At 48.6% G+C, this 27,780-nt stretch overlaps 1 protein-coding gene across 14 annotated transcripts in view; it reads left to right on the forward strand.

The window, feature by feature from the left end:
- PLEKHA6 (pleckstrin homology domain containing A6) overlaps nucleotides 1–27,780 on the forward strand; it is a 200,422-nt gene that overhangs the window by 23,286 nt on the left and 149,356 nt on the right. For 3 of the 14 annotated variants that reach the window (XM_064273335.1, XM_064273343.1, XM_064273338.1), the window contains exons 1-3: nucleotides 3,514–4,584; nucleotides 11,230–11,306; nucleotides 18,790–18,847. In XM_064273335.1, the coding sequence (XP_064129405.1) occupies nucleotides 4,502–4,584; nucleotides 11,230–11,306; nucleotides 18,790–18,847 (218 nt within the window). In that variant the 5' untranslated portion in view covers nucleotides 3,514–4,501. Of the gene's footprint in view, nucleotides 1–3,507; nucleotides 4,585–11,229; nucleotides 11,307–18,789; nucleotides 18,848–24,893; nucleotides 27,516–27,780 lie in introns of those variants that run through there. The other 11 variants (XM_064273345.1, XM_064273349.1, XM_064273350.1 and 8 more) reach the window with 7 other exon arrangements.

Genomic DNA, 27,780 nt, shown 5'->3' on the forward strand with positions numbered 1-27,780 from the left:
GGGAAAGTGTGCGCTTTGGACTAGATGATCACTAAGACCCTTCCCTGATGTAAAATTGTTGGTTTTTTTGAAAGAGAAGCGTTTGCATGCCCAGGTCACTAGAACAGCTCTTGATGATCTCATTGGCTTTCCAAGTACACAAGATGCTGAGACTGTTGTATCAGTCAGGACTTTTTCAGATGTTAGGGACAGAAACCCAGCTCAAACTGGCTAAAGCAAAGAAAGGTGTTCATTGGTACCTGCAACTGGCAATGCCAGGGGTAGAGCTTCTTCTGGCTAGCTGGGTCCTGGGGCTCATGGGATGTAAGGAACCCAGTTTCTCTTCGCCTCCTGGCACACTTTCTTCTGCATTGGTCTCATTTTCAGGCAGGCTCTCCTCACCTGGGACCCCAGCAGCATCTTCTAGCTTCAAGGGAAGAAAAAGGGCTTCTTCCCAGGAATTCTGGGATTTTTTAAAAAACTGAGTCTCATTGGTTTGGTCTGAGTCATGTGTTCTTTCTTGAACCAATCACTATGGCCAGTGGCATGGAGACTCGTATTGGCTAGACCTGTGTCACATGCCCTCCCCACCCCCCTCCATGGAGCTGGGTGAGGGTGGGGTCAGCTTACCCACCACATGCACTGAGAGTGGCCGAAGGGTAGATCCCAAAAGGAAACTCAGGGAGCTATTAATAGAATAAGGGAGACTGGATAGTGGACAGTTAAAAATAATAGACACTGACTTCAGTCCTCATTAAGTTATGATTTTCTTGTAGGTACGTATTAGTTTTCTGTGGCTGCTTTAACAGATTACCACAAACTGGCTGGCTGAAAACAGGAGAAATGTATTCCCTCAGAGTTCTGGAGGCTAGAAGGCTGAAACCAGGGTGTCAGCAGGGCCACACTTCCTCTGGAGGTTCTAGGAACTAACCTGTTCCTTACTTCTTTTAGCTCGTGGTGGCTGCAGGCATGCCTTGACTTGTGGCCACATCACTCCATTCACTGCCTATGGACACCTTGCTTCCTGCTCTTCTGTCTGTCACGTCTTACCTGTGTGTCTCCTGTAAGGATATCTGTCATTAGATATAGGGACCGCCTGGACAATCCAGGATGAGCCCCTCATCTCAAGGTCCTTAACTATGTCCGAAAGACCCTTTTCCAAATAAGGTCACATTCTGCAGGTTCCAGGGATTTGACCTGGATATCTTTGGCGGGGGTGGCGGTGGTATTTTTTTGCCTACCACAGGTTCCAAAACAGGAAGATAGTATGATTTAAGTGACTGATCTACAGTCTCAAAAATATGTGAGAGAATCAGAATAATTTCTAAACGTTATTGGTATATTTTATCCACACACTTTTTCAATACATCAACCCTCCTTCGCTCTCCCAGGTTATTTGTTGCACCAACAGCTGTTTGAGATTTCTGCTCCCTTTCTGCATTATCTTTAGCTCTTTTGATAAAATATCATTAACCCAAGTATTAATACTGATCATAATTGATAATCAAGAATGAGGACTTAAAAAGTCACTAGCAACCATGCACCAGAGTTAGAAAAGTATTTTCAAACCTAATTTTTTTCTCTTATTTTGAATAAGTAAAAAAAAATTCAAAATTCCAACCGCCACTGGCCTCTCCTTGTCTCGGTCAGAATTCCTAGGAACCCCAGACAAGACTAGAGATTAACAAGCACACGATCTCTTGAAGAAATCAAGAGCAGCCCCCTACTCCTCAAAGAAGACGGTGGCATAATACATGTTTTCAAAGACATGTCATTTCATCCCCTGTTTTCACCCACATCCAGCCAAGCAGCTGCCCTTACTGGTTGCTCAGGTTAGACTGGGAATGCGCTGGTTGCTGGTATTTTCCCTTGAGGCATCTTGGCAGCAATTCTGGTGTTTTAGATCCTTGGATATCACAGAGCCTGGGCACTTGGCTGTGTGCTTTATCAGGGAGGAGTCTTCCAGATGTTTCACAAGGCTGGGAGCTGGAGCATGGAGCTGGTGAGAAGTCTGCTCCCTCAACCTTCCCACCTTCCCCAGTTCTGGAACTCAGGGGCACCTAGAGCCTCATCTGTGCTTCTCAGGTGCGGCTCTGTGTTATTGAAAAATGCAACTTTCACTGTTAGAAATCTGTAGGATCCGAGAAGGGAGAAGAGTTGTGTGTTGTGGGTTTCTGTCCTCTTCTGCATCTGGAGAATGGACTCAGCTTAGAGCTGGCACCCAGGATCAACCTGTATGTGTCAGCAGAGTTCACTACCCGTGTTGGAGGCAGAATGCTGTAATGGAAAGAGCTCCGGCCTGTGACATCGGTGGGCAGATCCTTTTCTGCTACCACCTACTTGCTCAGTGACCTTGACCAGTTCTTCCACTTCTCTGGTCCTCAGTTACTCATATTTAAAACAAAAGGACTAGACTGACTAGAAGCTCTCTGAGGCACAGTCTAGTGTCACCACCCGTCGGCTGTATACACATTACACCTTCCAGGTTGACCATTTGGGATACTTGGAAAAGCTGTTCCCTCCCTCCCCTGAAAGCCCCCCTCACCCTCACAGACTCTGGGTTATAATTGGCATGTCCCTAAATAAGGTCTTAAAATCCAGGCTTTTTGCTACAGTTCAGAGCTGTTCCCAGTTATGACAATATCAGCCATTCATCAAACATTTGATCGGGTGCCCAGGCAAGTGCTGCGGTTAGAAAGATGAATAAGGTAGAGCCCTTACCCTCAGGAGCACTCAGTCTAAGGAAGGAGACAGATGAGTAAATCAAGGATTGAATTACAATGTGACAAGTACCACTATCGGGTTATTCATAAGGCACCCTGACACATAAAGGATTGACATAGAAATCTGTGGGTAGAGTCAGGAATGGCTTCCTGGAGGAGGTGACATATGGGTGGACACTGAGGGAAGAACAGGAGTTACCTAGGTGGAATTGGTGATCATTGCTTACAGGAGTTGGCATGACTTACCAACTGCCATGCAACATATTGCTTCTTTTAAAGACAGGTGTCTCTCCCAATGTCTAATTACTCCTTGAGTCTGGCAAATGGAAAGAAGGCCCGGTGGTGCACAGCTGAAGTGCTCAGCTGCTAACCGAGCCGACTAGTGGCTTTGCAGGAGGAAGATGTGGCAGTCTGCTCTTGGAAATCCTGTGGGACAGTCCTGCTCCGTTCTAAAGGGTCGCTATGAGTCGGAATCCACTCAATGGTTTGGTTTGTTTGTTTTGGGCAAATGGATTGGAACAGTGTGCACCCAATCCAAGCCCCAGGGGAGACAGGTAGGTTCTGAGTAAAGCTGAGGAAGCAGACTGGACCCCAACTTTGATACAGACCCAGAGACAGCACAACTGCGGTCTCCAGCAGCAGCATTTTTGATATGTCAGTACTGAATGCTCACCACTTGTCTGGTGTACACAGAACACATTCCCATCTCTCTCTCTCTTTTTCTTTCTCTTTTTCCCTCTTCTGGTGCAAGTTAGGGGGAAGGAGTGGGGAAAGACAAGGGCTATTGGTTTCTGAGTGTTTCTAAGGTCTCACTGATACTACTACTTAGTCACGGCAGGCTTCTTGGAGGAGGTGCTCGGAAAGAAACTTAAGTACTAGCTTGACTAATCAGGCTGACCTCCTGGCAGGAGCTGGCCTGTGGGGAGGAGACTTAGGGCCCCTTGCGACTCATACTCACGCCACCCGGCTTCTGCCCTTTGTCCTTCTACTAACCTCCCACCCAGTAGAACCAGTTTTGACCACTTCCTTTTTCCCTTTCCGCGGCGGGCCATGTCCCTCAGGTTCATGATTCAAAGCTCTTGCTGTCGAGCTGGTTCCCCTGCGCTCTGCGTCCCCGGCGCCGGGACGTGGGGGACCGGCGGGGCTGCGGGGCGATTGTCCCGGCTGGGAATTACCTTCCGAGGCGGCGGCTTGGCTCCGCCCTCCTCTCGCCCGGCCGGCTGTTAAGTGCAGGCTTGGGCGCTGCGAGCTGAGAGGGCAACACCCCTTGCTCACACACAGTAACCTGCTCCCTTCGGGGAGGGACCCTCCCGCTCCAGCTCCCGGGCTCCGTGGGCGCCGCCTGGCTGGCCCGCTGCACAGCGCGAGCAGGGACAGAGACCTCGGCGGTTCCCGTTAACAGGCCAGGAAGAGGAGCGTCATAATTACTCACCTGCACTAATTGCCTGTCATTAAAGTTAAGGAGATAGTCGGAAGAGGAGCCCAGACTCAGGAGGGGCAGGTGGTGTCTGAGGCTTGGCTCTGCGGCCGCGCGTTCCCGGGGCTCCCGGCTGGGCCAGGGTTAAGTGCCGGCCTGTTCCCTGCTGCCCGGCGCGCGGCCAGCTCGCCTTCAGTGAGAGGCCAAAGTCACTGCCAGGCGCCCAGGAGGTAGCCGGTAGCCGGGCTGGACCCACACAGGGCGCCCCGCCCCATCCCTGCTTCTCGCAGGAGGCCGAAAGTGGGGTTCCCGGGCTGGAAGCACCAGCCGCCAGCCCAGCGCCCTGGTGGCAGAGAGCAAGAGGGGCTGAGGGGACACTGAGATGGCTGATGAGATTGACTGGCTGGACTTGCCAGGCCGGTGGACATATGGAGTGGACTGCGGTGGGAGAATTTTCTTCATCAAGTACGTTAATCTCTCCTTTTTTTTCCTTTTTTCTTTAAAGTTGTCTAACTTGAAAGGTGGCAGGGCCAGGGGCAGGCTTGAGAGGGTGGGGGGAGCCGGTGGCTGGAACAGCGTGCGTGAGTAATAAGTTTATCAGGATGCCCGTTTGAATGTCTCTCCCGCCTTTTCCTCAATAGTTCAAAGTCCAGCGAAGGCTCATGTGTTCCCTCATCTTGGAGAGGCTGGGCAGGGCTGATCTGCCAGGTGCCCCACTAAAAATGAAAATGGAGATTTGAATCCACCCAGTGGTGCTGCGGAAGACAGGCCTGGCGATCTGCTTCCATAAGGATTACAGCAAAAAACCACAAAAATCACCCTGTGGAGCTGAGCAAGAAGCCCTATGGAGCTCAGTTCTACTCTGTAACACATGGCATGGCCATAAGTGGGAATCTGCTCTATGGCAATGGGTTTGTTTTCGTTGCTGGAGGATGATAAGACCCAATGCCCAGTCTGGACTGTTTTCCTTCCAGCTCAGTCCACCCAAAGGGGCAGAGGTGAGGTCCCCCACCTTCCTACAGGAAGCCTTGGGCTATGTGATAGCTCACCCGGTGACCTTGCCTCTGCCAATGAGTTACCTGGTTCCCTCAGCAGGACGCAGTGTCCTCAGGATGGAAGTCCCTCTCCGTTACTGCTCTTTGTGGGGCTGTGGTGAAGGGGGCGGGAAAGATACCCACGGTACATTTTGCGTTCTTTAGCAGGAGGGAGCCTCTGCTGCTCTCAGTAATATATTAGCACTCTCATATTAATTTCATAAACCACAATGGCTCTGGCATAATCTCATTATAACAGAGTGGTCCGGCTGGCCCTATTTTGGCTGCCTTCTATTAGTCATCTTTGGCCAGGATAGAAATCTCCCAGTAATATAGCAAGCCTGGAAGCTCAGCCTTCTGGACTGCTGCCTGCAGCTGGTGAGCCTTCCCTGCCTCAAGATAGCCACTCACACAGAACATTACAACTGAAAGGAACCCTGACACGGCCCTCTTACTCTTTAACTGGGTAGGTGGAGCTCTAGAGAGCCGGAAAGTACTTGTCTAAGATAAACCAACCCAAAACCCACTGCCATCCATAAAGCCACTAGCTAATCAGTGCTCAGCCTAAGGCTGTATCCACTGACTCTAGCTGTTGCTTTTGTCCCTGGTCCAGGAGGTCAGGCAGCCTGGTGTCTCTTTAGTGTTTCTCAGTTTTCACATTTGCGTTAGGCCTTTCTTCTGTAATTATAATCATCATGATCATAACAGATATTGTCATTATATTATCACAGAAATGCACTCCACTGAAGTTCTTGACTGCAGGTCACATCCTCAGATAACAGAACTTCTCCAGTATTAAAACTGGATTCCCCTTGATCAGTAGTTTGAGACTTCAGAGCCCGTAAGCGTCACCCCAGGAATTTGTTAAAAGTGCAGATTCCTGAGCCCTACCCCCAGACAGTCTGATTCAGAAGACCTGGCATGGAACTTCAGAGTTTAAATTTCTGCAAGCTGCCCTTCCTGATTCTTTTCATCTTTTATTCCATAGACATTTATTGAACATTCACTATTTGTCTGCTGCAGCACTAGGCACTAGAGATTAAAAAAAAAAAAAAAGAATAAGATACAGGATTTGCCTTTAGGACAGTAGGGAAGACACAAACACATACTTACAAAATCATATGCGACATTCTAGAGGCATTTGCATGGTGCTATAGGAGTTCTGGAGCCCTGGTGGCGCAGTGGTTAAGCATTTGGCTGCTAACCAAAAGGTCAGCAGTTTGAATTCACTGGGTGCTCCTTGGAAACCCTATGGGGATGTTCTATCCTTGTCCTAAAGGGTTGCCATGAGTTGGAATCCACTCAATGGCAATGGGTTTGGTTTGACTTTTTTTTTAATGGGCATCCCAGTGTGGAACAGTTAAGCGCTCCACTGCTAACTGAAAGGTTGGCGATTTGAACCCATCCAGTGTTTCTGAGAGAGAAAGATCTGGCAATCTGCTTCCATAAAGGTTATAGCCTAGAAAACCCTGTATGGCAGTTCTGTTCTGTCACATGGGATCACTATGAGTTGGAATCGACTCTACGGCAACTACCACCACCGCCAACAACAACATGGCATATAAAGGAGCCCTGGTGATACGGTGGTTCTGCTGCTAACTGGAAGTTTGGCACTTCAAACTTACCCAGCAGCCTTCTGGAGGAGGACCTGACAATCTGCTTCCATAAAGATCCCAGTCAGGAAATCCCTATGGGGCAGTTCTACTCTGTCATGTGAGGTCACTGTGCACCTAACAACAACAACAATAACAACTAGACATAGGAGTATAAGGAGGAAAAAACTAATGCTCTCTGGAGAGGTCAGGGAGGGCCTACCTGAGGAGGAAATATTTGAGCTGAGCTGATTCTAGAGGAGAGAGAAACAAGAATGAAAATGGCCTTTGACGCAGAGGTCTGTGGGAAGGAAGGCACCAATGGGTGCCAGGACACAGGGTATCTAGAACATTCTGAGGGTTTAGTAGAGATGGAGTATAGGCTGCCGAGTGCTTCCAAGGATGAGGACTAAAAAGTAGGAAGGAGGTAGCTTGAGAGAATCCTATGCACTAGGCTGAGGAGCTTGATCCTATAGGCGATGGGAAGTCTAAGGAGATTTTCAAACGGGACTGACAAAAATCTGCATTTTATGAGGATCACTCTGACAGCTGCATGGATGATGATTTGGGGCCTAAAGAGGGAGGCAAGGGAAGAAACTTGAGGTGTGGAGAGCAGTTAGGAGTCAATTGCAGAAGTCCAGGGAACAGCTGATGAATTAAAGCTGGGAAAACAGAGGTCAAACTGGGGAAGCCCACACAACTTGTCCAAGGCAAGGTCATGAAAGCTCCACAGACACAACTAAGCTCCCTGAGGGACTGAATTTGCTGAGCTGAGGGCTATTGGGACCATGGTCTCAGGGAACATCTTGCTCAATTGGCATAACATAAGTTATAAAGAAAACATTCTACATTCTACTTTGGTGAGTACACATCTGGGGCCTTAAAAGCCTGTGAGCAGTCATCTAGGATTCTCCATTGGTCTCACCCCTTTGGGAGCAAGGAAGAATGAAGAAAACTAAAGATACAATGGAGAGATTAGTCCAAAGGACTAATGGACCACATCTACCACGGCCTCCACCAGACTGAGTCCAGTACAACTAGATGGTACCTTGCTACCGCCACTGACTGCTTTGACAGGGATCACAATAGAGGGTTCCAGACAGAGCTGGAGAAAAATGTAGAACAAAATTCTAACTCAGAAAGAAAGATCAGGCTTGCTGGCCTCACAGAGACTGGAGAAACCCTGAGGGTATGACCCGCAGACACCCTTTCAGCTTAGTAATGAAGTTACTCCTGAGGTTCACCCTTCAGCCAAATATTGGACAGGCCCATAAAACAAAGCGAGACTGAAGGGGTGCACCAGCCCTGGGGCAAGGACTAGACGGTAGAAGGGAATAAGAAGTTGGTAATAGGGAACCCAAGTTTGAGAAGGAGAGTGTTGAAACATTGTGGGTTTGTTAACCAATGTCATGAAACAATACGTGTACTACCTGTTTAATGAGGAACTAGTTTGTTCTGTAAACCTTCATCTAAAGTACAATAAAAAAAAATTAAAACAAAGGCCAAGGGGAGGGAGAGATGGAGAATGTTTAGCAGTAAAATTGAGGGCTCATCTACTAATTGTTGGGGTGAGGGAAAGGGGAGAATTGAAGATAAATCTTAGAATTTCTAGCTTGAGTTTGACAGCAATCAGGAGTGTGGGAAGAGGAGCAGATTTTAGGGGTTGAGCACACTCACTGGAGAAATACGGAATTTGAGGCCCCTGTGGGACATTCAGAGAGTCCTTGCGTAGCGCAAACAGTTAATGCACTCGATTGCTAACTGAAAGGTTAGAGGTTTGAGTCCACCTTAGAGGTGCCTCAGAAGAAAGGCCTGGAGATCTACCTCCAAAAAATCAACCATTGAAAACCCTGTGGAGCACAGTCCTACTCTGACACATGTGGGTTCTCCATGAGTCGGAGTCGACTCCACGGCAAATGTTGGGGCATTCAGGGGGTGATGTCTAACAGGAGTTGAAGAGAGAGGCCTGAGCTGGAAGGAGAATCTTGGGAGTCATTGTGTAGAGGTGGCACCACCCACACGTGTGTGAGGGAGAAGAGGGGAGGGCACCCAGGCAGCACCAGCATTTAAGGAAGGGATAGAAGAAGAAAGGTCAGGAAGGAGGATAAAACCATGGGATTGCAGAGGCGGGCAGCACCATGGCAGAGTGCTGCCCTATAAGGCTAGGGAGAGGGATTTTAAGAAGGAAGCCATAGTCAACGGTGTTGAATGTAGTAGAAAAACAAAATGAGCTGAAGACTGAGAAGTGTTTATTGGATTTAGGAAATTAAAAAAAAAAAGAGCTATTTAATGACCTCTAGGAAAGTTTTTTTTCCCCCCCTAGGGAAGTGTTATGCATAACATTGCGAAGAATGGGGATTCTAGAACAGTTAATTGTGCTCATGCAGAACCTGTACATAGACCAAGAGGTAGTCGTTCGAATAGAACAACGGGATACTGAGTGCTTTAAAATCAGGAAAAGTGCACGTCAGGGTTGTATCCTTTCGCCATACTTATTCAGTTTGTATGCTGAACATATAATCCCAGAAGCTGGATTGTATGAAGAAGAACTCAACTCGGCATCAGGATTGAAGGAAGACTCATTAACACTCATTAACACAAATGATACAACCTTGCATGCTGAAAGCGAAGAGGGCTTAAAGCAGTTACTGATGAAGATCAAAGACTACACTATGGATTACACCTCAACATAAAGAAAACAAAAATCATCACAACTGGACCAATAAGCAACATCATGATAAACAGAGAAAATGCTGAAGTTGTAAAGGATTTCATTTTACTTGGATCCACAATCAACGCCCATGGAAGCAGCAGTCAAGAAATCAAACGATGTATTGCATTGGGAAAATCTGCTGCAAAAGACCTCTTTAAATTATTAAAAAGTGAAGATGTCACCTTGAGGACTAAGGTGCACCTGACCCAAGCCATGGTTTTTTGAATCACCTCATATGCATGTGAAAGCTGGACAGTGAATAAGGAAGACTGAAGAAGAATTGATGCGTTCGAATTATGGTGTTGGTGAAGAATATTGAATATACCTGGACTTCCAGAAGAACGAACAAATCTGTCTTGGAAGAAGTACAGCCAGAATGCTTCTCAGACACGAGGAGAGCAAGACTTCATCTCACATACTTTAGACATGTTATCAGGAGGGACCAGTCCCTGGAGAAGGGCATCATGCTTGGTAAAGTAGTGGGTCAGCGGAAAAGAGGAAGACCTTCAGAGAGATGGATTGACACAGTGGCCGCAACAATGGGCTCAAACATAGCAACGATCGTGGGGATGGCTGGCCTAGGATCAGGCAGTTCTTTCAGTTGTACACAGGATCACTATGAGTCAAGCAACTCGACGGCATGTAACTTCAAGAAGGGATTGGAAACAGAATCCAGGTTGCAGTGGACTGGTGAATGGGAGGACAGGAAGTGTAAAAAGCTAGAAGAGACTGGTTTCCAAGAGGGATGTTTGGTCAGGAAGAAGAAGAACATGAGACAAGAAGTTGGAAGGGGAAACAGCACTGAAAGGAAGATAGAGTGCTCAGACTGTGAAGACGCAGACATGTGTGGAGCTAAAGGGATGGACCTGACAGGGAGAAAGCCGTGGAACATACACAGCTGGGATGATTATACAATGTTGTCAGTTGCCATTGAGTCGGCTCTGACTCACCGCGACCTTATGTATAATAGACTGAGGTGTCGCCCCGTCCTGCACCATCTTCATGATCGTTGGTATGTTGAATCCCTTGTTGTGGCTATTGTGCCAGTCTGCCTATTGAGGGTTTCCATTGTTTTCCCTGACACTCTACCAAACACGATCCTTTTCTAGTGACGGGTCTTTCCTGATGATGTGTCCAAAGTAAGCAAGTCAAAGTCTTACTACCCTTGCTTCCCTGTTCCTCCCATCCAACTTCAGCAATTCTCTCAAATGTCACCTGTTTAGTGAAGGTTTCATGCTGTTCCCCTTCCTCACCTCCAGCCCAGTCAGGACTTCCCTTTCTGTGATTGAGTGACACGTCCTGTGCACAGCTATAATACAGATTACAGTTCCTATCACATTGTATGGCAGCTGCCTTTTTATGTGTCTGTTTCCCTGTGGGAGGTCCCTGGGTAGCGGGAGCTGCCTGCACTTGACTGCTAACCTAAAGGCTGGCAGTTTGGACCCACCCAGCAGCACTGTGGAAGAAAGGCCTGTAAAATTACAGCCAAGAAAACCCTATGGAGCAGTTCTACTCTGTAACATATGGGGTCACTATCAGTCGGAATCAACTCGATGGCAACAGATTTGTTGTTTTTTCCCTGTGGATCATAAGTTGTTTTAGGTTGGGGATTAGATAGTATTCATCTAAGTAAATACTTTGTGAATATGAGTGAATGAATGGCAGTGTGGATGTTCCCATTCCTCGGTGCCTGGGATTGCACAGTCAGTGCTGTTCCCACTCAGGGAAGCCTCTCGTGTATCTGATGTTTTCTTATTTATTTATTTTTCAGTGATGAGGAAAAGTCAACCAGCTGGGTGCACCCTAGTACAGAATGGCCCATCCAGAGCGGTCATTCCACCAGCCCAGGTAAGGAGCAGATCTGTCCCTACCTTTGCGTGTAAAGGAGGAAGCAAGAGTCCATCCATGGGTGAGGTGGCAGCAGCAGCGCCACACCCACCCCCCCGCCCCGCCCCACGCACACACACTGTGTTGCTTCTGACTTTTTCTTTCCTCCATGAATAGACCCAGTTTAGCATTTGGGCAGCCAACTGTGGCGATGTTGCAAGAGGGTTGGTTCTCACCTTCAAGGGCTCTCCAAGCTTCCAGCTGTATGGTTAGTACCTTGGACAGACTTTTGGGGACCAAGATTTACTCCTCTCTCTCTCATCCTCCCACACAGTCAGAAAATCCCCTCCATATTGAAAGGTCCTGAACTGAGCAGAGCTCCAGCCCCAGTGCTGTCCAACAGAACTTATGCTGTGATGGTAGCGTTCTCGGTCTGTGCTGCCCAGTACAGTAGTCACAAGCCCCGTGCGGCTACTGAGCAGCTGAAACATGGTTAGCAGGACTGAGGAACTGAATTTTTAACTTGAAAAAAAAAGTTTTCCTTTTATTTCTGGTGAAAACATATACACCCAAACACGCTCCCATTTAACAATTTCTATTTTTTTTACATGTACCGGTCAGTGACATTGATTACATTCTTCACATTGTGTCAACGTTTTTGTTATTTCCGCTCTAGTTGTTTCATCTCCATTAGTTTAGACTCACTGCCCCCTAAACTTCTCATCTATGTTTGAGTTTTTAATTTTAATTTAAATAGCCCCAGTGTTGCTAAGTAGAAGACACCATTACTAGTCCTCAGGAAGCTCCCGGGCTAGTGGGGTAGATGGACAGCATATAGAAAAAAAATACACAAAGAAGCAAGCGAAGAAGAAGATGTCAGTCTAAATTGAAGAAGTGGACAATTGGCATAACATAGCTTGGTGAGTAGTGTCTGGGGTCTTAAAAGCTTGTGATCGCCCATCTAAGATGCTTCACTGGTCCTACCCCATCTAGAGCAAGGGAGAATGAAGAAAACCAAAGACAAAAGGGAAAGATTAGCCCAAAGGACTAATGGACCACAACTACCACAGCCTCCACCAGATTGAGTCTAGTACAACTAGATGGTGCCTGGCTACCACCACTGACTGCTCTGACAGGGATCACAATAGAGGGTTCCAGACAGAGCTGGAGAAAAATATAAAACAAAATTCTAACTCACAAAAAAAGACCAGACTTTCTGTTCTGACAGAGACTGGAGAAACCTGAAGAATATGGCCCCTGAACACCCTTTTAAGTCAGTACTGAAGTCACTCCTGAGGTTCACCCTTCAGCCAAAGATAAGACAGGCCCATAAAACAAAATGAGACTAAATGGGCACACCAGCTCAGGGACAGGGATGAGAAGGCAGGAAGGGACAGGAAAGCTGATAACTGGGAACCTAAGTTCAAGAGGGGGAGAGTGTTGACATGTCATGGGGTTGGCAACCAATGTCACAAAACAATATGTGTATTAATTGTTTAATGACAAACTAATTTGCTCTGTAAACCTTCATCGAAAGTACAATTAAAAAAAAAAGAAAGAAAGAAACAAATTGAAGATGTGGAGACAGCAAGAATCAATAGGCCTGGGGAACTTCAGATGAACCACAAACTTCAGGACACCACGGCAGGCCAGTAGGAAGAGGGGGTGAGGCAGCATGGGAAAATCTCCCACTGCACCTGCCCGATGTCCTTCACGCGGCCAGACACCAGGTGTCTAGTTCAAGGAGTCCTGGTCACTTGCAAGCATGGCCCACACTGCTGGGCACCCTTGGGTTAAAGTTCCCAGTTGCCCAGTGCCTACTCTCTTTTAGATTCCAGACTGGAATCATTGTGTTTTTAGAGCTGGAAGGAACTTAAGGATCATGTAGTCCAACCCCTTCATTTCAAACAAAATTGAGCAGAGAGGAAGCGCCTGGCTCAAGGCCACCGGGCTAATAAGCAAAGCAGTGTCGTGGTTAAATGTATGAGTTCTGGAGGCAGAGAAGACGTGAGCTCTAATCTTGGCTCTGCTTTCTATCAGTCTGGCTTTCAGTAAGTGGCTTAATTCTTCTGAGGCACTTCTTTTTCATCTGAAGATGGGGGTACTATTATGACTCTTTGAGGTTGTAGACCATGGAGACATAACGCAGACTGATAGTTGTCAGGAGCTGAGGGGAGGAGGGAATGGCGAGAAACTGCTCAGTGGGTAAAGGGTTTTACTTTGAAGTGATGGAGATGTTTTGGAACTAGCTGGAGGTGGTTGTTGTACAACACTGTGAATGTACTAAATACCACTGAATTGTTCACTTTAAAATGGTTAATTTGATGTTATGTGAACTTTACATCAATAAATTGCTTAAAAAATTGGGCAGTATCTAGGAAAGTTAAAAAAAAGAAGGCTGTAGTGAGGTTTGCATGAGAGAGCTGGCACCTTGCAGGCCTCTGAAAATGGAGGTAACTGCTGTTATCGTTACTACCGTATGGCCAAGGAGCTCTGGAGGTGCAATGGTTAAGTATCCAGCTGCTAACAAGAAGGTTGGCATTCCAACCCGCTCAGCGGCTCCATCGGAGAAAGACCTGGCGATCTGCTTCCATAAAAATTATAGCCAAGAAAACCCCATGGGGGCAGTTCTACTGTGTCAGAATCGATTCAACGGCACCCAACAACAATTGTATGGCCAGGGCTCTCTTCATCTACAGGTTTGTTGTCCTTGTCACGTTCACTGTCTCAGCTGTTTATTGTGTCAGTCCATCCATCTCATCATCTCCGTTGTAGAACTGGAAGATGAATAAAACCCCATGAACCAATTCCTTTCATTTTGGCTGCAGCCAGCTGGTTGCCCAAGGTGGGGAAAGGGTTAAAGTACCCCATGAAGCAAAGCTTGCTGGGAGGGCAGCTGCCTCAGCGGGCACTCCGCCTGGACTGGAATATAAGCACTCTTGGTGTTGCCCAGGCAGAGAGGGCAGTGTGGAGGGAAGTTGCTAGAAAAAGACAGGGGAAGTAATCCACGCTGGCCTCCTTCCCAGGCACATCACAGTGGCAGGATTATTTATGGTTCTGACCCAGTGAGGATCCCTCTACTCGGGGAGGCTGCCAACCCACGCCCTTCTCAATGGGAATGTCCTCCAGCAGGGATGGGGAACAAGTAGCATCTATGGAGTGCCACAGAGGAAAGAGTGTGGGTTTTGGAGGCAGCAGCTTGCTTACGTGCTGGCCTCGACACTTCCTGTGTGACCGTAAGCAAGCTGGTGAACCCTCTCGGGGCCTCAGTTTTCTCATCTGCAAAAAGGTTCAGGCCTATGCCTATTGCAGAATGTTGCTGTGAGGACTAAATACACTATTGTTGTTAAGTGCCGTTGCATCAGTTTCGGCTCATAGCGACCCCGTGTACAACAGAATGAAACAAAACACTGCCCAGTCCTGTGCCATCCTCACAATTATTTTGTGCTTGAGCCCATTGCTGCAGCCACTGTGTCAGTCCATCTCACTGAGGGTTGTCTTAGTCACCTAGTGCTGCTCTAACAGAAATACCACAAGTGGATGACTCTAACAAAGAGAAATTTATTTCTTCATGGTAAAGTAGTCTAGAATTCCAAATTCAGGGTGTCAGCTCCAGTGGAAGGCGTTTTCTCTCTGTCAGCCTTCTCATCAGTTTTCTCTCGGACTAAGAGCTTCTCCACACAGGGACCCTGGGTCCAAAGGACACCCTCTGCTCCCAAGGCTGCTTTCTTTGTGGTATGAAGTCCCCAACTCTCTGCTTGCTTCCCTTTCCTTTTATCTCTTATAAGATAAAAGGTGGTGCAGGCCACACCCCAGGGAACTCCCTTTACTTTGGATCAAGGATGTGACCCGAGCAAGGGTGTTACATCCCACCCTATTCCTCTTTAACCACAGGCAGAGATTATGATTTATAACACATAGTAAAAACAAAATGGAGGACAACCACACATGGCCTAACCAAGTTGACACGTATTTCAGGAGGCCAAATTCAGTCCGTTACAAGGGTCTTCCTCTTTTTCGCTGACCCTCTACTTTACCAAGCATGATGTCCTTCTCTAGGGACTGGTCTGTCTTGATAACATGTCCAAAGTACGTGGAATAAGTCTCACCATCCTCACTTCTTTTTAAAAAAAAATTTTTTTCACTCTTGTCACTTCTAAGGAGCATTCTGACTCTACTTCTTCTAAGATGGATATATTGGTTCTTCTGGCAGTCCATGGTATAGTCAACATTCTTTGTTGACTATACCATGGACACAAAGAATGTTGACTATACCATGGACTGCCAGAAGAACCAATATATCCATCTTAGAAGAAGTACAGTCAGAATGCTCCTTAGAAGTGACAAGAGTGAAAAAAATTTTTTTACTATAATTCAAAGGCATTAATTCTTCTTCTGTCTTCCTTATTCATTGTCCAGCTTTGACATGCATATGAGGCGACTGACAATACCATGGCTTGGGTCGGGTGCACATTAGTCCTCAAAGTGACATCTTTGCTTTTGAACACTTTAAAGAAGTCTTTTGCAGCAGATTTGCCCAATGCCATGCTTTGTTTGATTTGTCGACTGCAGCTTCCATGGGCTTTGAGTGTAGATCCAAGTAAAATGAAATCCTTGACAACTTCAATCTTTTCTCCATTTGTCATTATGTTGCTTATTGATGCAGTTGTGAGGATTTTTGTTTCCTTTATGTTGAGGTACAATCTGTACTGAAGGTTGTGTCATCTGCATATCGCAAGTTGTTAATGAGTTTTCCTCCAATCCTCATGCCACGATTGTCTTCAAGTAGTCCAGCTTCTCAGATTCTTGCTCTCAGTATACAGACTGAATAAGTATGGTGGAAGGATACAACCCTGACGCTCACCTTTCCTGACTTTAAACTGTACAGTATCCCCATGTTCTGTTCAAACAACTGCCTCTTGGTCTGTGTACAGGTTCTGCATGAGCACAATCAAGTATTCTGTAATCCCGATTCTTCACAATGTTATCTATAATTTCTTATGATCCACACAGTGGAATGCCTTTGCATAGTCAATAAAACACAGGTAAATATCTTTCTGGTATTCTCTGCTTTTAGCCAAGATCCATCTGACATCAAAAATGATACCCCTCATTCTACATCCTCCTCTGAATCTGGCTTAAATTTCTGGCAGTTCACCATTGATGTACTGCTGCAACCACTTTTGAGTGATCTTCAGCAAAGTTTTACTTGTCTGTGATATTAATGATATTGTTCAATAATTTCTGCATTCTTTTGAATCTCCTTTCTTTGGAATGAGTACAAACATAGACCTCTTCCAGTTGGTTGGCCAGGTAGCTGTCTTCCAAATTTCTTGGCATAGACGAGTGAGCACCTTCGATGCTGCATCTGTTTGTTGAAACATCTCAATTCATATTCCATCAATTCCTGGATCCTTGTTTTTCACCATTCCCTTCAGTGCAGCTTGGGCTTCTTCCTTCAGTACTATCAGTTCTTGATCATATGCTACCTCCTGAAATGGTTGAACATCAACCAATTCTTTTTGGTACAGTGACTCTGTGTATCCCTTCCATTTTCTTTTAATGTTTCCTGCATCCTTCAATATTTTCCCCATAGAATTCTTCAATATTGCAGCTCGAGGCTTGAATTTTTTCTTCAGTTCTTTTAGCTTGAAAAATGCTGAGCATATTCTTCCCGTGTAGTTTTCTAACTCCGGGTCTTTGCACATGTCATTATAATACTTTACTTTGTCTTCTCGAGCTGACCTCTTAAGTCTTCTGTTCGGCTCTTTTACTTCATCATTCTTCCATTCACTTTAGCTATTTTAGGTTCAAGACCAAGTTTCAGAGTCTCTTCTGACATCCATTTTGACCTTTTCTTTCTTTTTAATGACTTCTCGCTTTCTTCATGTATGATATCCTTGATGTCATTCCGCAACCCACCTGGTCTTCAGTCATTAGTGTTCAATGAGTCAAATCTATTCTCGAGATGGTCTCTAAATTCAAGTGGGATATACTTAAGATCATATTTCGGCTCCCATGGACTTACTCATTCTCCAGCCCCCATCTCTTCTGAGTACAGATTGGATTTGTGGGGCTGGATGGAAGAAAGGTTGATTGTGGTGCTTCTTATGCTTTATAAAAGGTGACACAGTGGTTATGCGCTTGGCTGCTAGTCAAAAGGTTGGTGGTTTGAACCCACCGGGGACTCTGTGTGAGAAAGATGTGGCAGTCTGCTTCTGTAAAGATTACAGCCTTGGCAACCCTGTGGGGGAGCTTTACTCTGTCCTACAGGGAATCCACTTGACAGCAATGGGTTCTGCTTTATAAAACCTCATGTGGAAGGCAGGAGCTGGGACTGACCAGGAAGGTGGCAGTGATTGTTTGTCCCAAGATGCCAACCACAGGGCTCTTGCGTCCCTAAAGGAATGATCCCACCAGAGCTCTGCCTGTTCCCGTCTTTGACAGCAGATTCTCTCTGGTCTCTCAGAAACCTCCTCCTCCTCAGCCATGGGGTGCAGAAATTCTGTTTGCAGGGGAGGTGGGCATTGCCAGGGTCTCTGTTCTGGGTGAGTGGGCAAGAAGAGACAGCATCTAAGCTGGAACGCTCTGCGGAGAGGGAGCACTGCCTCTCTGGAGCTGTCTGGACAGGGGCTGCCCTCACCTGTGAGGACTCTCCAGGAACCTGGGGCCAAAGCCAGCTTACTCAGCTGCTTAGCCCCATCACTCGGAGATGCTCACTCTGAGATTCTGTGATTCTCCTCTCTGAACATTTCCATGGGTAATTTTTTTCAGAGATACTATTAAAAATTTAAAAGAAAGAAGGACTAAAAAAAAAACTTCCTTTCCGTTTTCCCGGGACTGATTTCTCAGGTCCTCGGTGTCTTGTCCAGAAGCAGCAGAGTCCACAGGTAATAACATTGGCCTGGGATTTGTTGAGGTTCCCGGGTGGCACAAGTGGTTCGTGCTTGCTTACTAACCTAGAGGTTGGCGGTTCAAATCCACCCAGTGGTACCTCAGAAGAAGGCTTGGTGATCTGCTTCTGTAAAGATTACAGCTAAGCAAATCCTATGAACAGAGGTCCTGGGAAAATGGAGAGGTTGATAGCAGGGGGTTGGCTGGATGATCTCTGAGAACTGTCTGAGGGCAGCCATCTGTGTGTTCCCTGTGGAATCCCCAGCGCTTGGCACAGGGCCTGGCACAGAGTAGCTGCTCCATGTACAGTTGTTGAATGAATGAGTGGAACTGTGAGACAATGATTCATTGGGCCACTTGAGGCTCATTGGCTGGGGATGTTTTGTCCATGTCATCTCTCCTATTTTTTTCTGGAAACTTAGGCTATAGGAATAACGGACCAAAAGGGTGAAATGGCTATTTTGAACACTATTGACTTTTCTATATGAATTCTGGTTTTCTTCATTTTCCAGCCCCCATCTCTTCTGAGTGCAGATTGGATTTGTGGGGCTAGACGGAAGAGAGATTGATTCTGGGGTGTCTTATGTTGAGATTTTTTTTCTTCTCACAGGTTTGCCCAAGGGCTGGGAGATGGACTCCACCCAGGAAGGAGCTGTGTATTTCATCAAGTGAGTAAGGCTGAGTTTCCTTTCTGCTCTCACTGTTAGTCCTATTTTTGTCCTTGTCACTGACACCTCCTTCTGTGGGGGAGATGGTTGAAAGGTCTGGTTTCTGTTTATGGCATTGCTGGGGTCTGTGAGTGACCAGGAGGCATCAAGCTTCTGAGTGCTGCAGGTGGAGAGGAATGTGTGTGTGTCTCTATGTGTGCTTACGTTAGCCGGGGGCATGGCTGTGTCAGCCTCGGAGAGGATTCCAGGGCGGGGCAGGTGGAGCATCAGGCTGCGCTGCAGGGGTGGAGGAAGATGGCTCAACACAGTAGAAGGAAGAGGCTGTTCTAGACACACCCAAGGTCCAGAGGAAGGAGGAGCAGGAAGTGGGAGCCAGCTGGAGGGGAAGGTACAAGTGGGTGCACCATACAGGAAAACAGGCAGGGTGGGGTGCCAAGCCAGCTCCTGTCACTCTTGCTGTCCTGCACAGGAGCATTTGCAGTTCTGGGGGTGGTGTGTGCACACATATGCGTGTGCATGTATATGTCCGTGTTCTTGTCTATGTGTGTGCTCATGTGCTCAGACTCGCCGTTTTGTCCTAGGGGTTGGTCAGGCTCCTCTGGGTGCCTGTGTAGCCCTTGCTCTCACTGCAGCCTCGGGAGTCACCCTGGATTTCACCCTGAGAAAAGGAAGGAGCCCTCTGGGCAGGGGCCAGTGCACATCTACCTGGTTGGACTCTCCCCTCTGCCCTGGCCTAGGTCTCCCTCCCACCCCCCAGCCAGGCTGGTCCTGGACTTCCCCTCCACCCTGGCCTAGGTCTCCTCCCATCCAGGCTGGTCCTGGACTCTTCCCTCTGCCCTGGCCTAGGTCTCCCTCCCACCCTCACCCCCCTACCCCAGCCAGGCTGTTCCTGGCCTAGCTCCCATGGGTGAGGCCTGGTGTGCTCCAGATGGGCTTCCCCATCTGGTCCGGCCTCAGATTCTGAAGGGATGGCAGAGCTCGGCCACCCAGCTTCCTGGGGCACTGGCACTGCCAGAGGGACCCCCAGCCCAACCAGGGGAGGGGGAACCTCTTCTGTCCCTTCCACCTCCCTCTCTTCTTGGAAACCCTCATTCATCTCTACCATGAGAGGTTGTCGTCCCATCTGCCACCTCAACACCAGCCGGCGCTGTATCAACTCAGCTGTTTCCACGTTCTTAAAACAAAAATGCTACGAGTGATGTTTTGGAAATTTTTCGGCTATCACATGGCTCTTTGAGCCTGTGCTTTCCCTAAAATGGGACCAAAATTCTTCTTGCTTCAGTTAAGATTTGTTCCCTCTTTTCTCCTTCTTAAAGATACCATCTTAACGTTGCTTTGCGTAGGTTTGGCTCTGGAGATCCTTTACTCAGCATGTCCACATGTATCACCTCACCTCATCAGTCACGAAAAACTTCCCCCAACGTGACTCGGCCCTGTCCACATCTCTGACCTTGCCTCCCACCATTGTCCAGCCACGCTGACTTTCCTTCCATCATGCTGGACTCATGCCCACCTCAGGACTTTTGCACATGCTGTTATCTCTGCCTGGGAGCACTTTCCTCCTATTTTCAGACATCTGGCTCCTGGTTATCATTTAGCTCAAGAGTCATCTCCTCAGAGAGGCCTTTCCTGACTCCCCCATCTGAGGTTCCCCCAACCCCTCCTCAATCACTCTTTCTTATTTTTCTTCATGGCACTTTTTGTTTCTGTATGTGTTCACTTACTTATTGCTGGTGCTCCCCCACTGCTATGTGAGGCCCTGAGAGCAGATCTAGGTTTTGTTTTCCACCTTGTCCCCAGGACTTTTCTGGTACATGATCCAACCAAAGAAACCAGTTGCTGGGAGTCGACTCAGACTCGTGGCGACCCAATGTGTGTCAGAGTACAACTGTGCTCTGTAGGGTTTTCAGTAGGTGATTTTTCAGTAGATCACCAGGCCTTCCTTCCAAGGCACCTCTTGGTGAACTGGAACCTTCAACCTTTGGGTTAGCGGCTGAGTGTGTTAATAGTTTGCAACACCTGGGGACTACTTGGCACGTGATAGAACCCAATATTTGTTGAAATGAATGAATGAAAAATGTTGGGAGATACACATCAGAGGCATCATTAATTCCTGCCTCCACACCTAGCCCTGAACTTTCCCCTGAGCTCCAGTTCAGGGTGTCTGACCCACTGCCTTCCCCACACCTGTTCCTTCTCCTGCATCCTCTGTTAGAAGCACCATCAGAGAGAACCCTCAGAGAGGTCCTCAACCCTTTGCTCTCTCACCTGCTGTAACCAAAGAAAAACCCATAGATAGAGACCTTACAGCACAGGGTAGAACTGCCCCACAAAGTTTGCAAGGAACAGCTGGTGGATTTGAACTGCCCACCTTTTGGTTAGCAGCCATAGCTCTTAACCACTGTGCCACCAGGGGCCCACTGCTGTAGGTTCTGTCAATTCTTCTCCTAAATATCCCTCAACCCACCCCCGTCTCATCATCCCCATGTTTCCACTGGAGTTCAAACCCACCTTGGCTCCCGCCTGGATTATTCTAGTAGCTTTGTAACTGACCCTCCAGACCACCCTGCGGCAAGAGTGGGTTTTGTCTTCAAAGCAAACCTGGTCATATTCTCTTCTAGAGCTCTTCTGTGCTCCCCATCGCTTATGGGCTACAATCCGAATGACTTAACTCAGGCATTTAAGGGCCTTCATGCTGTGGCTTCTGCCTTCCTTCCCAGCTTTGCCCCACATACTGCCCTGTTGTCTCTTTAACCCTCTGCTCTGTTGTTGCTGTTGAGTTGGCCTTGACTCATGGTGACTCATGTAGAACAGACCCAAAGGTTGCCTGGGCCCGTGCCATCTTCATGATTGTTTGTATATTCAGGTCCATTTTTGCAGCCACAGTTTATTTTGGGTGCCTTCCAACCTAGGGGGTTCATGTCCCAACACTATATTGGACTATTGTTCCATAGGGTTTTTATTGGCTAATTTTTGGAGGTAGATTTCCAGGCCTTTCTTCCTAGTCTGTCTTAGTGTGGAAGCTCTGCTGAAACCTAACCACCATGGTGACCCTGCTGGTATTTGAACTACCAGGGGCACAGCTTCCAGCATCACAGCAACACACAAGCCACCATAGTATGACAAACCAACAGACAGGTGGTGACCCTCTCTCTGCTCTAGCCATACCAAATGACTGGTTCCCTCAACACACCTGTCCCTTCCATGCCTCGAAGCCTTTGCAAGTGCCCAATCCCTCTGCTAACACGGCTCGTGTCCATCTGATGAACATGTGCTCTGTCTTCAGGACTCCGCCATCACATCGCTTCTTCAGGGAAGCCACCTGTATTGTAATTGTTTGTTGGCATGTGTGTCTTTTTCTTTAGCCCTGTTATTCACAAACTTGAGCCTGCATCAGAATCACTCAGAGGATCTGTTGAAACAGATTGCTGGCTCTGTCCCTAGAGTTTCTCATTAGAGGGTCTAAGAGTTTGCATTTCTAACAGGTTCCCAGTTATGCTGGTGCTGCGGGTCTGGGGACCACACTTTGAGAACTACTGGTTTAGACTGAAAACTCATCAAGGGATGACACAGGGTGGCCATAAAGCCTGGAAACACAGATAATGTTGTTTTATTGTTATGGTAATAAATTATCGACAAACCGTTTATTATGCATTCACAAATGTTTCCAGACTTAGCGGCCACTCTGCAGATCAGTAGCAGTAGGAGCCCCTTCAAGAGCTGAGAGCTTGGCTACATCATCCCACGTAGACCTCACAGGAGCTTCATGAGGGAGGGGCTGTTATCCCTAACTGTTCTAGTGAATAATGAAAAAACTGAGACTTAGTAAATACCTTGTTCAATGTCACAAAGCTTGTAAAAAAGCAAAGCTTGGATTCAGGCTCATGTCTGCCTGATTTTACAGGCTGTGCTCTTAGCCCAACCCATGGTTGCCTCCCAGCATCCTTGGTGCTTAGCTTGGACAAGAGAGGTGCGCAATGCATCCTTGCTGAGTGAGGAAGGGAGGGAGGGAATGGATGAATCACTTGGCAGGCTCTCCTGATTTTCACAGTCCCCGGCACTGCCACAGAGGTTTATATTTTGTTGGTGGATGAGTTAGAAAGTGAGGAACCCAGACATGGATCCTAAGAGGTAATAATAAAAGATAACAGACAATTTAGGAAGTTACTTTTCCCCTCTACTCTGGAATGGCCAGATCTCAATGAGCAGATTGACAAGTACAATCACTGTCAAGAAGCCTGCCTCTTCATGGTGTTTGGGAGGCGATTTTCATGGTACCCACAACTGATATCATCACCCAAGTTGTGCCTGTGTTTCTGAAGGAGCCATTTACCAGGAAGGGTAGTGTGGGAAGAGAAAAAGCAAAGGGTAGAAATATGAATAAAACTCATTGCGAACCTATCTCCACTTAGTATACAAATTCACAAGAGGGCACCAGAGCACACACGATGGGTCCCAAGAGGCCAGCAAGGGGTTTACTTCTTGGTGGAGGATCCACAGATTCCTCGCTCCTCACTCAGGCTGATAGGGCCATCTTGTCCATCCTCTGCCACATCTCGGCCACTGTGGATCTGGTAGACGTCTTTCTGATGCCTAAAGCTCTCCTGGCTGTGGGACTCCCACTCCTGACTAACAGGAAGTCTTTTTGCTGGCTGCCTGACTCCTTCCCCTGCTTCCTGCTGAAGCAGCCAGCTATGGAGCTTGACAGTTCTGTCTCCAGGAGCACCTCTCTCTTCCTCCAAAGTGGGCAGGGAAGGAGTGGTGGCAGGACGTTTTCTGCAGAGGCACACCCCTGCAAACCCCTGTTCCCAGCTGCTCTTCCAGAGGCCAGTACCACATCAACCATGCTAGCTAGCCTGGGATACCTCCTCCACCCCCAGTGAGCCCCACCCTGCTGCTGTCACTTCTTCCTTGTTCTGGTCTGAACACTTCCTCCAAGAAGGTGCCAGAATGGGCAGTTGGTCACTTTGCTGGTGCCTCTTCTCAGCCATGAGCTGGTTAGTGCTGGGAGGTGTTGCTGGGAAGCCAAGTGGGTAAGCCCAGGGCTCTGACCCTGGTGCTTAGGGCTGGTTGGTGAGACCCAGGTGACACTGATGAGGCTGCCAGTCACTGCAGAGTTAACACAGACCCTGAGCTGTGCGACCTCCAAGGAGGTGGCACCCAGGGAAGGGTAGTGGAGCCACCAAGAGCTGCTCCATTGTCTCCAGAGGGCAGGAAGGGCAAAGGGGAGCAGTCATAAGTAATCCCAAAGACCTCTGTTCTCAGAAAGGTAGATAACACCCCAGAAGAGTAAAGAGTGAGACTGATGAGGGGTAAAGATAGCAAATGGTAGCGCATTCCGGGGAGAGAAACCCCATTTTACAGGTGAGGAAGACAGAGGCTTAAACACCAAACTACTCTTTCAATGTCACAGAGCTGGTGAGGCGTGGAGCTGGGGCTGGAATTCGGGCAAGCCACCAAAGATAGTTCATCATATGGGGCTCCCTTTTCCGCTCTCCAATAGGTACGAAAAAGGAGGGGTCGGGGATTCTGGGAGGGAGAGAGACTACTGTGAACCTGGCCCCAGGGTTAAGAATGAGCAGGGCGTGTTTGAGGGGCTAGGACGTCTAGCTGCCACCAAGACTGCGTGGTGGGGAGCCCAGTGATTAGAGACTGTGAATCTGTGACTAAGAATTTTGGACTTCATCCTCTGAGCAGTAAGGGCTGTAGATTCTTGGGCTTGGAAGGGGCAGGATCACAGAGCTGCTTTCTTCTGAATCTCCCGCCTCCTTCTCAACTCTTCCTGCCTGAGCCATTTAGGTAGGGCTTGCTTCTCCTCTGGGGCGTTAACAGAAGAAGAATTTAGATTTGGCAGAGGGAGTTTATTTTTTCTGTGTGTTCCACCTGCCCTTGTTTGAACTAAGACCCCCTGCTGCAACATCTCTCCCTCCTCGCTCCCCAAAACGAAGGCACTGCACCCCTCACTACTCCTCCCTTTGGCCCCTCATGCCCCCAAAGATGCCCAGCCACCCCCCCCCCCCGCCCGAAGCATCCTTGAGTCTGGTTAAGTCTTCCCTGAGGATCCCCGGGACTTGTCTGCAGCCCTTGCCCTCTGTCTGCCACAGAGAAAACCCTCCCTGCAAGCCCGTCTGTCGGCTGCTACCTTTTCCAGCTGCCTGAGAATTGTGTCGGGTGGCGCGGGGTCCTTGTCCTCTTTCCCACCCTCCTGAATGCTATACTTTCTGTCCCCCACCCCCATGCCCATTGGATCCTCATGGCTGGACCCTCCAGTACCCCTATCCTTCTCTGACTGGAAGCTGACCCCCCTGCCTGTACCGGCAGCCTCGCTAAGTCCTGGAGGGCCAGAGCAGGCAAGCCGGGCCTATTGGGCGGTGCCTGGCCCTGAGCCTGTGCCAGGACTTCTCTGCCCTTCAGTGGAGGGGTCTTCCAAGCCAATAAGGGGCTGGCCTGGCATCTTGGCCGATCTGGGGGAGCCTGGCAGGGGCAGACTAGGGACTCCCCTCCTTACAGGGCTGCGAAGCTAGTGCAGGCTGCTGCTAATCTGAGTCCTTGCTCTGGCCTGACTGATCCTGGGGTGGGGAGGATGGTCCCTCCCAGCAGCTCTCTCTGGGTTCCTGAGTTTGACCCACTTTGTAACGTGTGGGAGTGGGGTGTGGATCAGGTGTCCTCAACTCCCCCCACTAATGGGGCTCCCCTTACATCCCAGGACGGAACCTGTGCCCCTGCTCCTTCCTGAGGCCTAAACCTGTTGCCTTGATGACTCATGGTGACCCTATGTGTGTTGCTATTGGGTGCCACTGAGTCAATTCTGACTGATAGCGACCCCATGTGACAAAGTGGACTTGTTTTCTAGGCTGTAATCTTTAGGGAAGCAGATTGCTAGGCCTTTCTACCATGGAGCCTCTGGGTGGGTTTGAGCCACCAACCTTTTGGTTAGTAGCAGAGCACTTAACCATTGTACCACCAGGGCTCCTCCTGGACCCCAGGAGGGAAGCCTGCACCCCTGCTCCTTCCAGAGTAAACCAAACCAAACCCATTGCAGTTGACGACTCATAGTGACCCTATGTGTAGGTCCTTTTTAGATAGTCCACACAGATGGCATTTATACTCTGATCACATTCAAAGAGACCACAGAAAAGGGTAAATACTTATTTTTTAGCGAAGATGTATAGGCTGAATTTTTGTATCAAGTTGTACTAATAATAAACATATTCAATAAAGATACAGTTACCGTGTGGGTGAGGCCTTGCAGACCCCCATCACGTAGCCCCTGCTTCCTGAAACAGTTCCGTATTCAGCGGTGACCCTAGGAGTCACTGAGTCAGCCTCCAGCTTCTGGGCCTAAGGACAGGTGGGGACGAGACCAGGGAACCTGGGCAACCCCCCCCCCATTTTCTTTCCATCTTTCCAATTCTGGGGTTTCTATTGCACTTGCCCATACAGCCCCAGCCCATGCCCATTGCCATCAAGTGGATTCCGACTCATAGCAACCCTATAGGACAGAGTAGAACTGCCCCACAGAGTTTCCAAGGAGCGCTTGGTGAATCTGAACTCCCTACCTTATGGTTAGCAGATGTAGCTCTTGACCACTACGCCACTAGGGTTTCCCATACAGAGAATCTATAATTTTTCCAATATCCACAAAGATGTGAAAAGAGGGGAACCGAGGCAGAGAGTGAGAGAGAGACAAAGAGACGGAGTGACTGAGAGAGATCCTCAAAAATATGGGCTGTACAATAGCAGAGGCCAGGCTGCACCCTATTGTCTGAAGCCCCTCCTTCTGCCTCTGAGCCTCGATAATACAGGACCCAGGAGCCCCCACTGGCTCTGCCAGCGGCTGGCATCTTTGTCCCAGGTCATTGGGTACCAATTTGGGCTGAGGACCTGAGATACCCTGTTCTTTTGTCACCGGCTCCCACCCTCTCAAAATGTTATTTTTTTTTACTTCAGTATGTTGAGTAGGTGGGGGGCTGGAGGGATAGGGTGTCTGTGGAGGCACCAGAGCCCCTGCCAAGCCCACCTGATACTTAGAGGGGGCCATTCCTGAGGTGGGCAGCCACAGAGCTGGATGGAGACCACCAGGCAGGCTGGGTGAGGCCCCGGGAGGCCAGATCCCTGGGCAGTTCCCGTACCCTGCACTCTTGTGGGAGAGCTGCAGAAATGCAGTACACTCAGACGGCGGCCCATATCTCCTGTGGGGGGCAGCCTCTCCCGTGCGGTGGAAGGCCAAGGAGGCTGTGCCTAGCCGCCCCATTCTCTCCAGGGAGGAGGACAGGCAGGTGGGCAGCATGGGTATACTTAGCAGCTTGTCGCCGGTGTAGATGGAGTTAAACCTTTCCGGGGACTATTTACTCCTGATCCTAAGTGACAGCTTGGGGAGGGGAGTCACGTGGCCTGAAATCCCCGCGGGAGCCCATGGAGCATGCCCAGCCGCCTCTGCCTGGGAAAGATGCTGGGTCTTGCGGTAACCACAACAGCATCCTCTGCCGGCGCCAGGGACCTGCCAGCCGGAGAGATGACTGACTAGACCAGATCTGAGCCAGAGCCCACACTTCACAGGGGCCCCACGGGGCGAGGAGGAGGACCCCAGCTGGCTGGAGCTGGGGGAGGGGTGCCCTGGGCCCAGAGAGTCCTAGCTTTTCAGCGCAAGGATCACACCTTGAAGCTGGTGAGTCTGTTTTGATGCATTAGAGAGATGGGGTGGGAGGTGGGAGCTCTGGCAGGCTGGCAGTGCCATGCGGCCACCGGGTGAGCCTGGGCTGCTTGCACTGCGGAGCCTTGCCCATCCCTCATCCTGGCAGCTTTACTTGGGGATCATGGGTGCTGAGAATGCTAATTATAGCCCTCCCTGTGCCCCCCACCCCCCACAAGAAAAAAAATTCTCAGTGAGATCTGTGTGTTTGAATTTATTGCATTTGAATTGGCACCTCCTG

Source organism: Loxodonta africana, chromosome 20 (genome assembly GCF_030014295.1).
Source record: "Loxodonta africana isolate mLoxAfr1 chromosome 20, mLoxAfr1.hap2, whole genome shotgun sequence".
Classification (NCBI taxonomy): domain Eukaryota; kingdom Metazoa; phylum Chordata; class Mammalia; order Proboscidea; family Elephantidae; genus Loxodonta; species Loxodonta africana.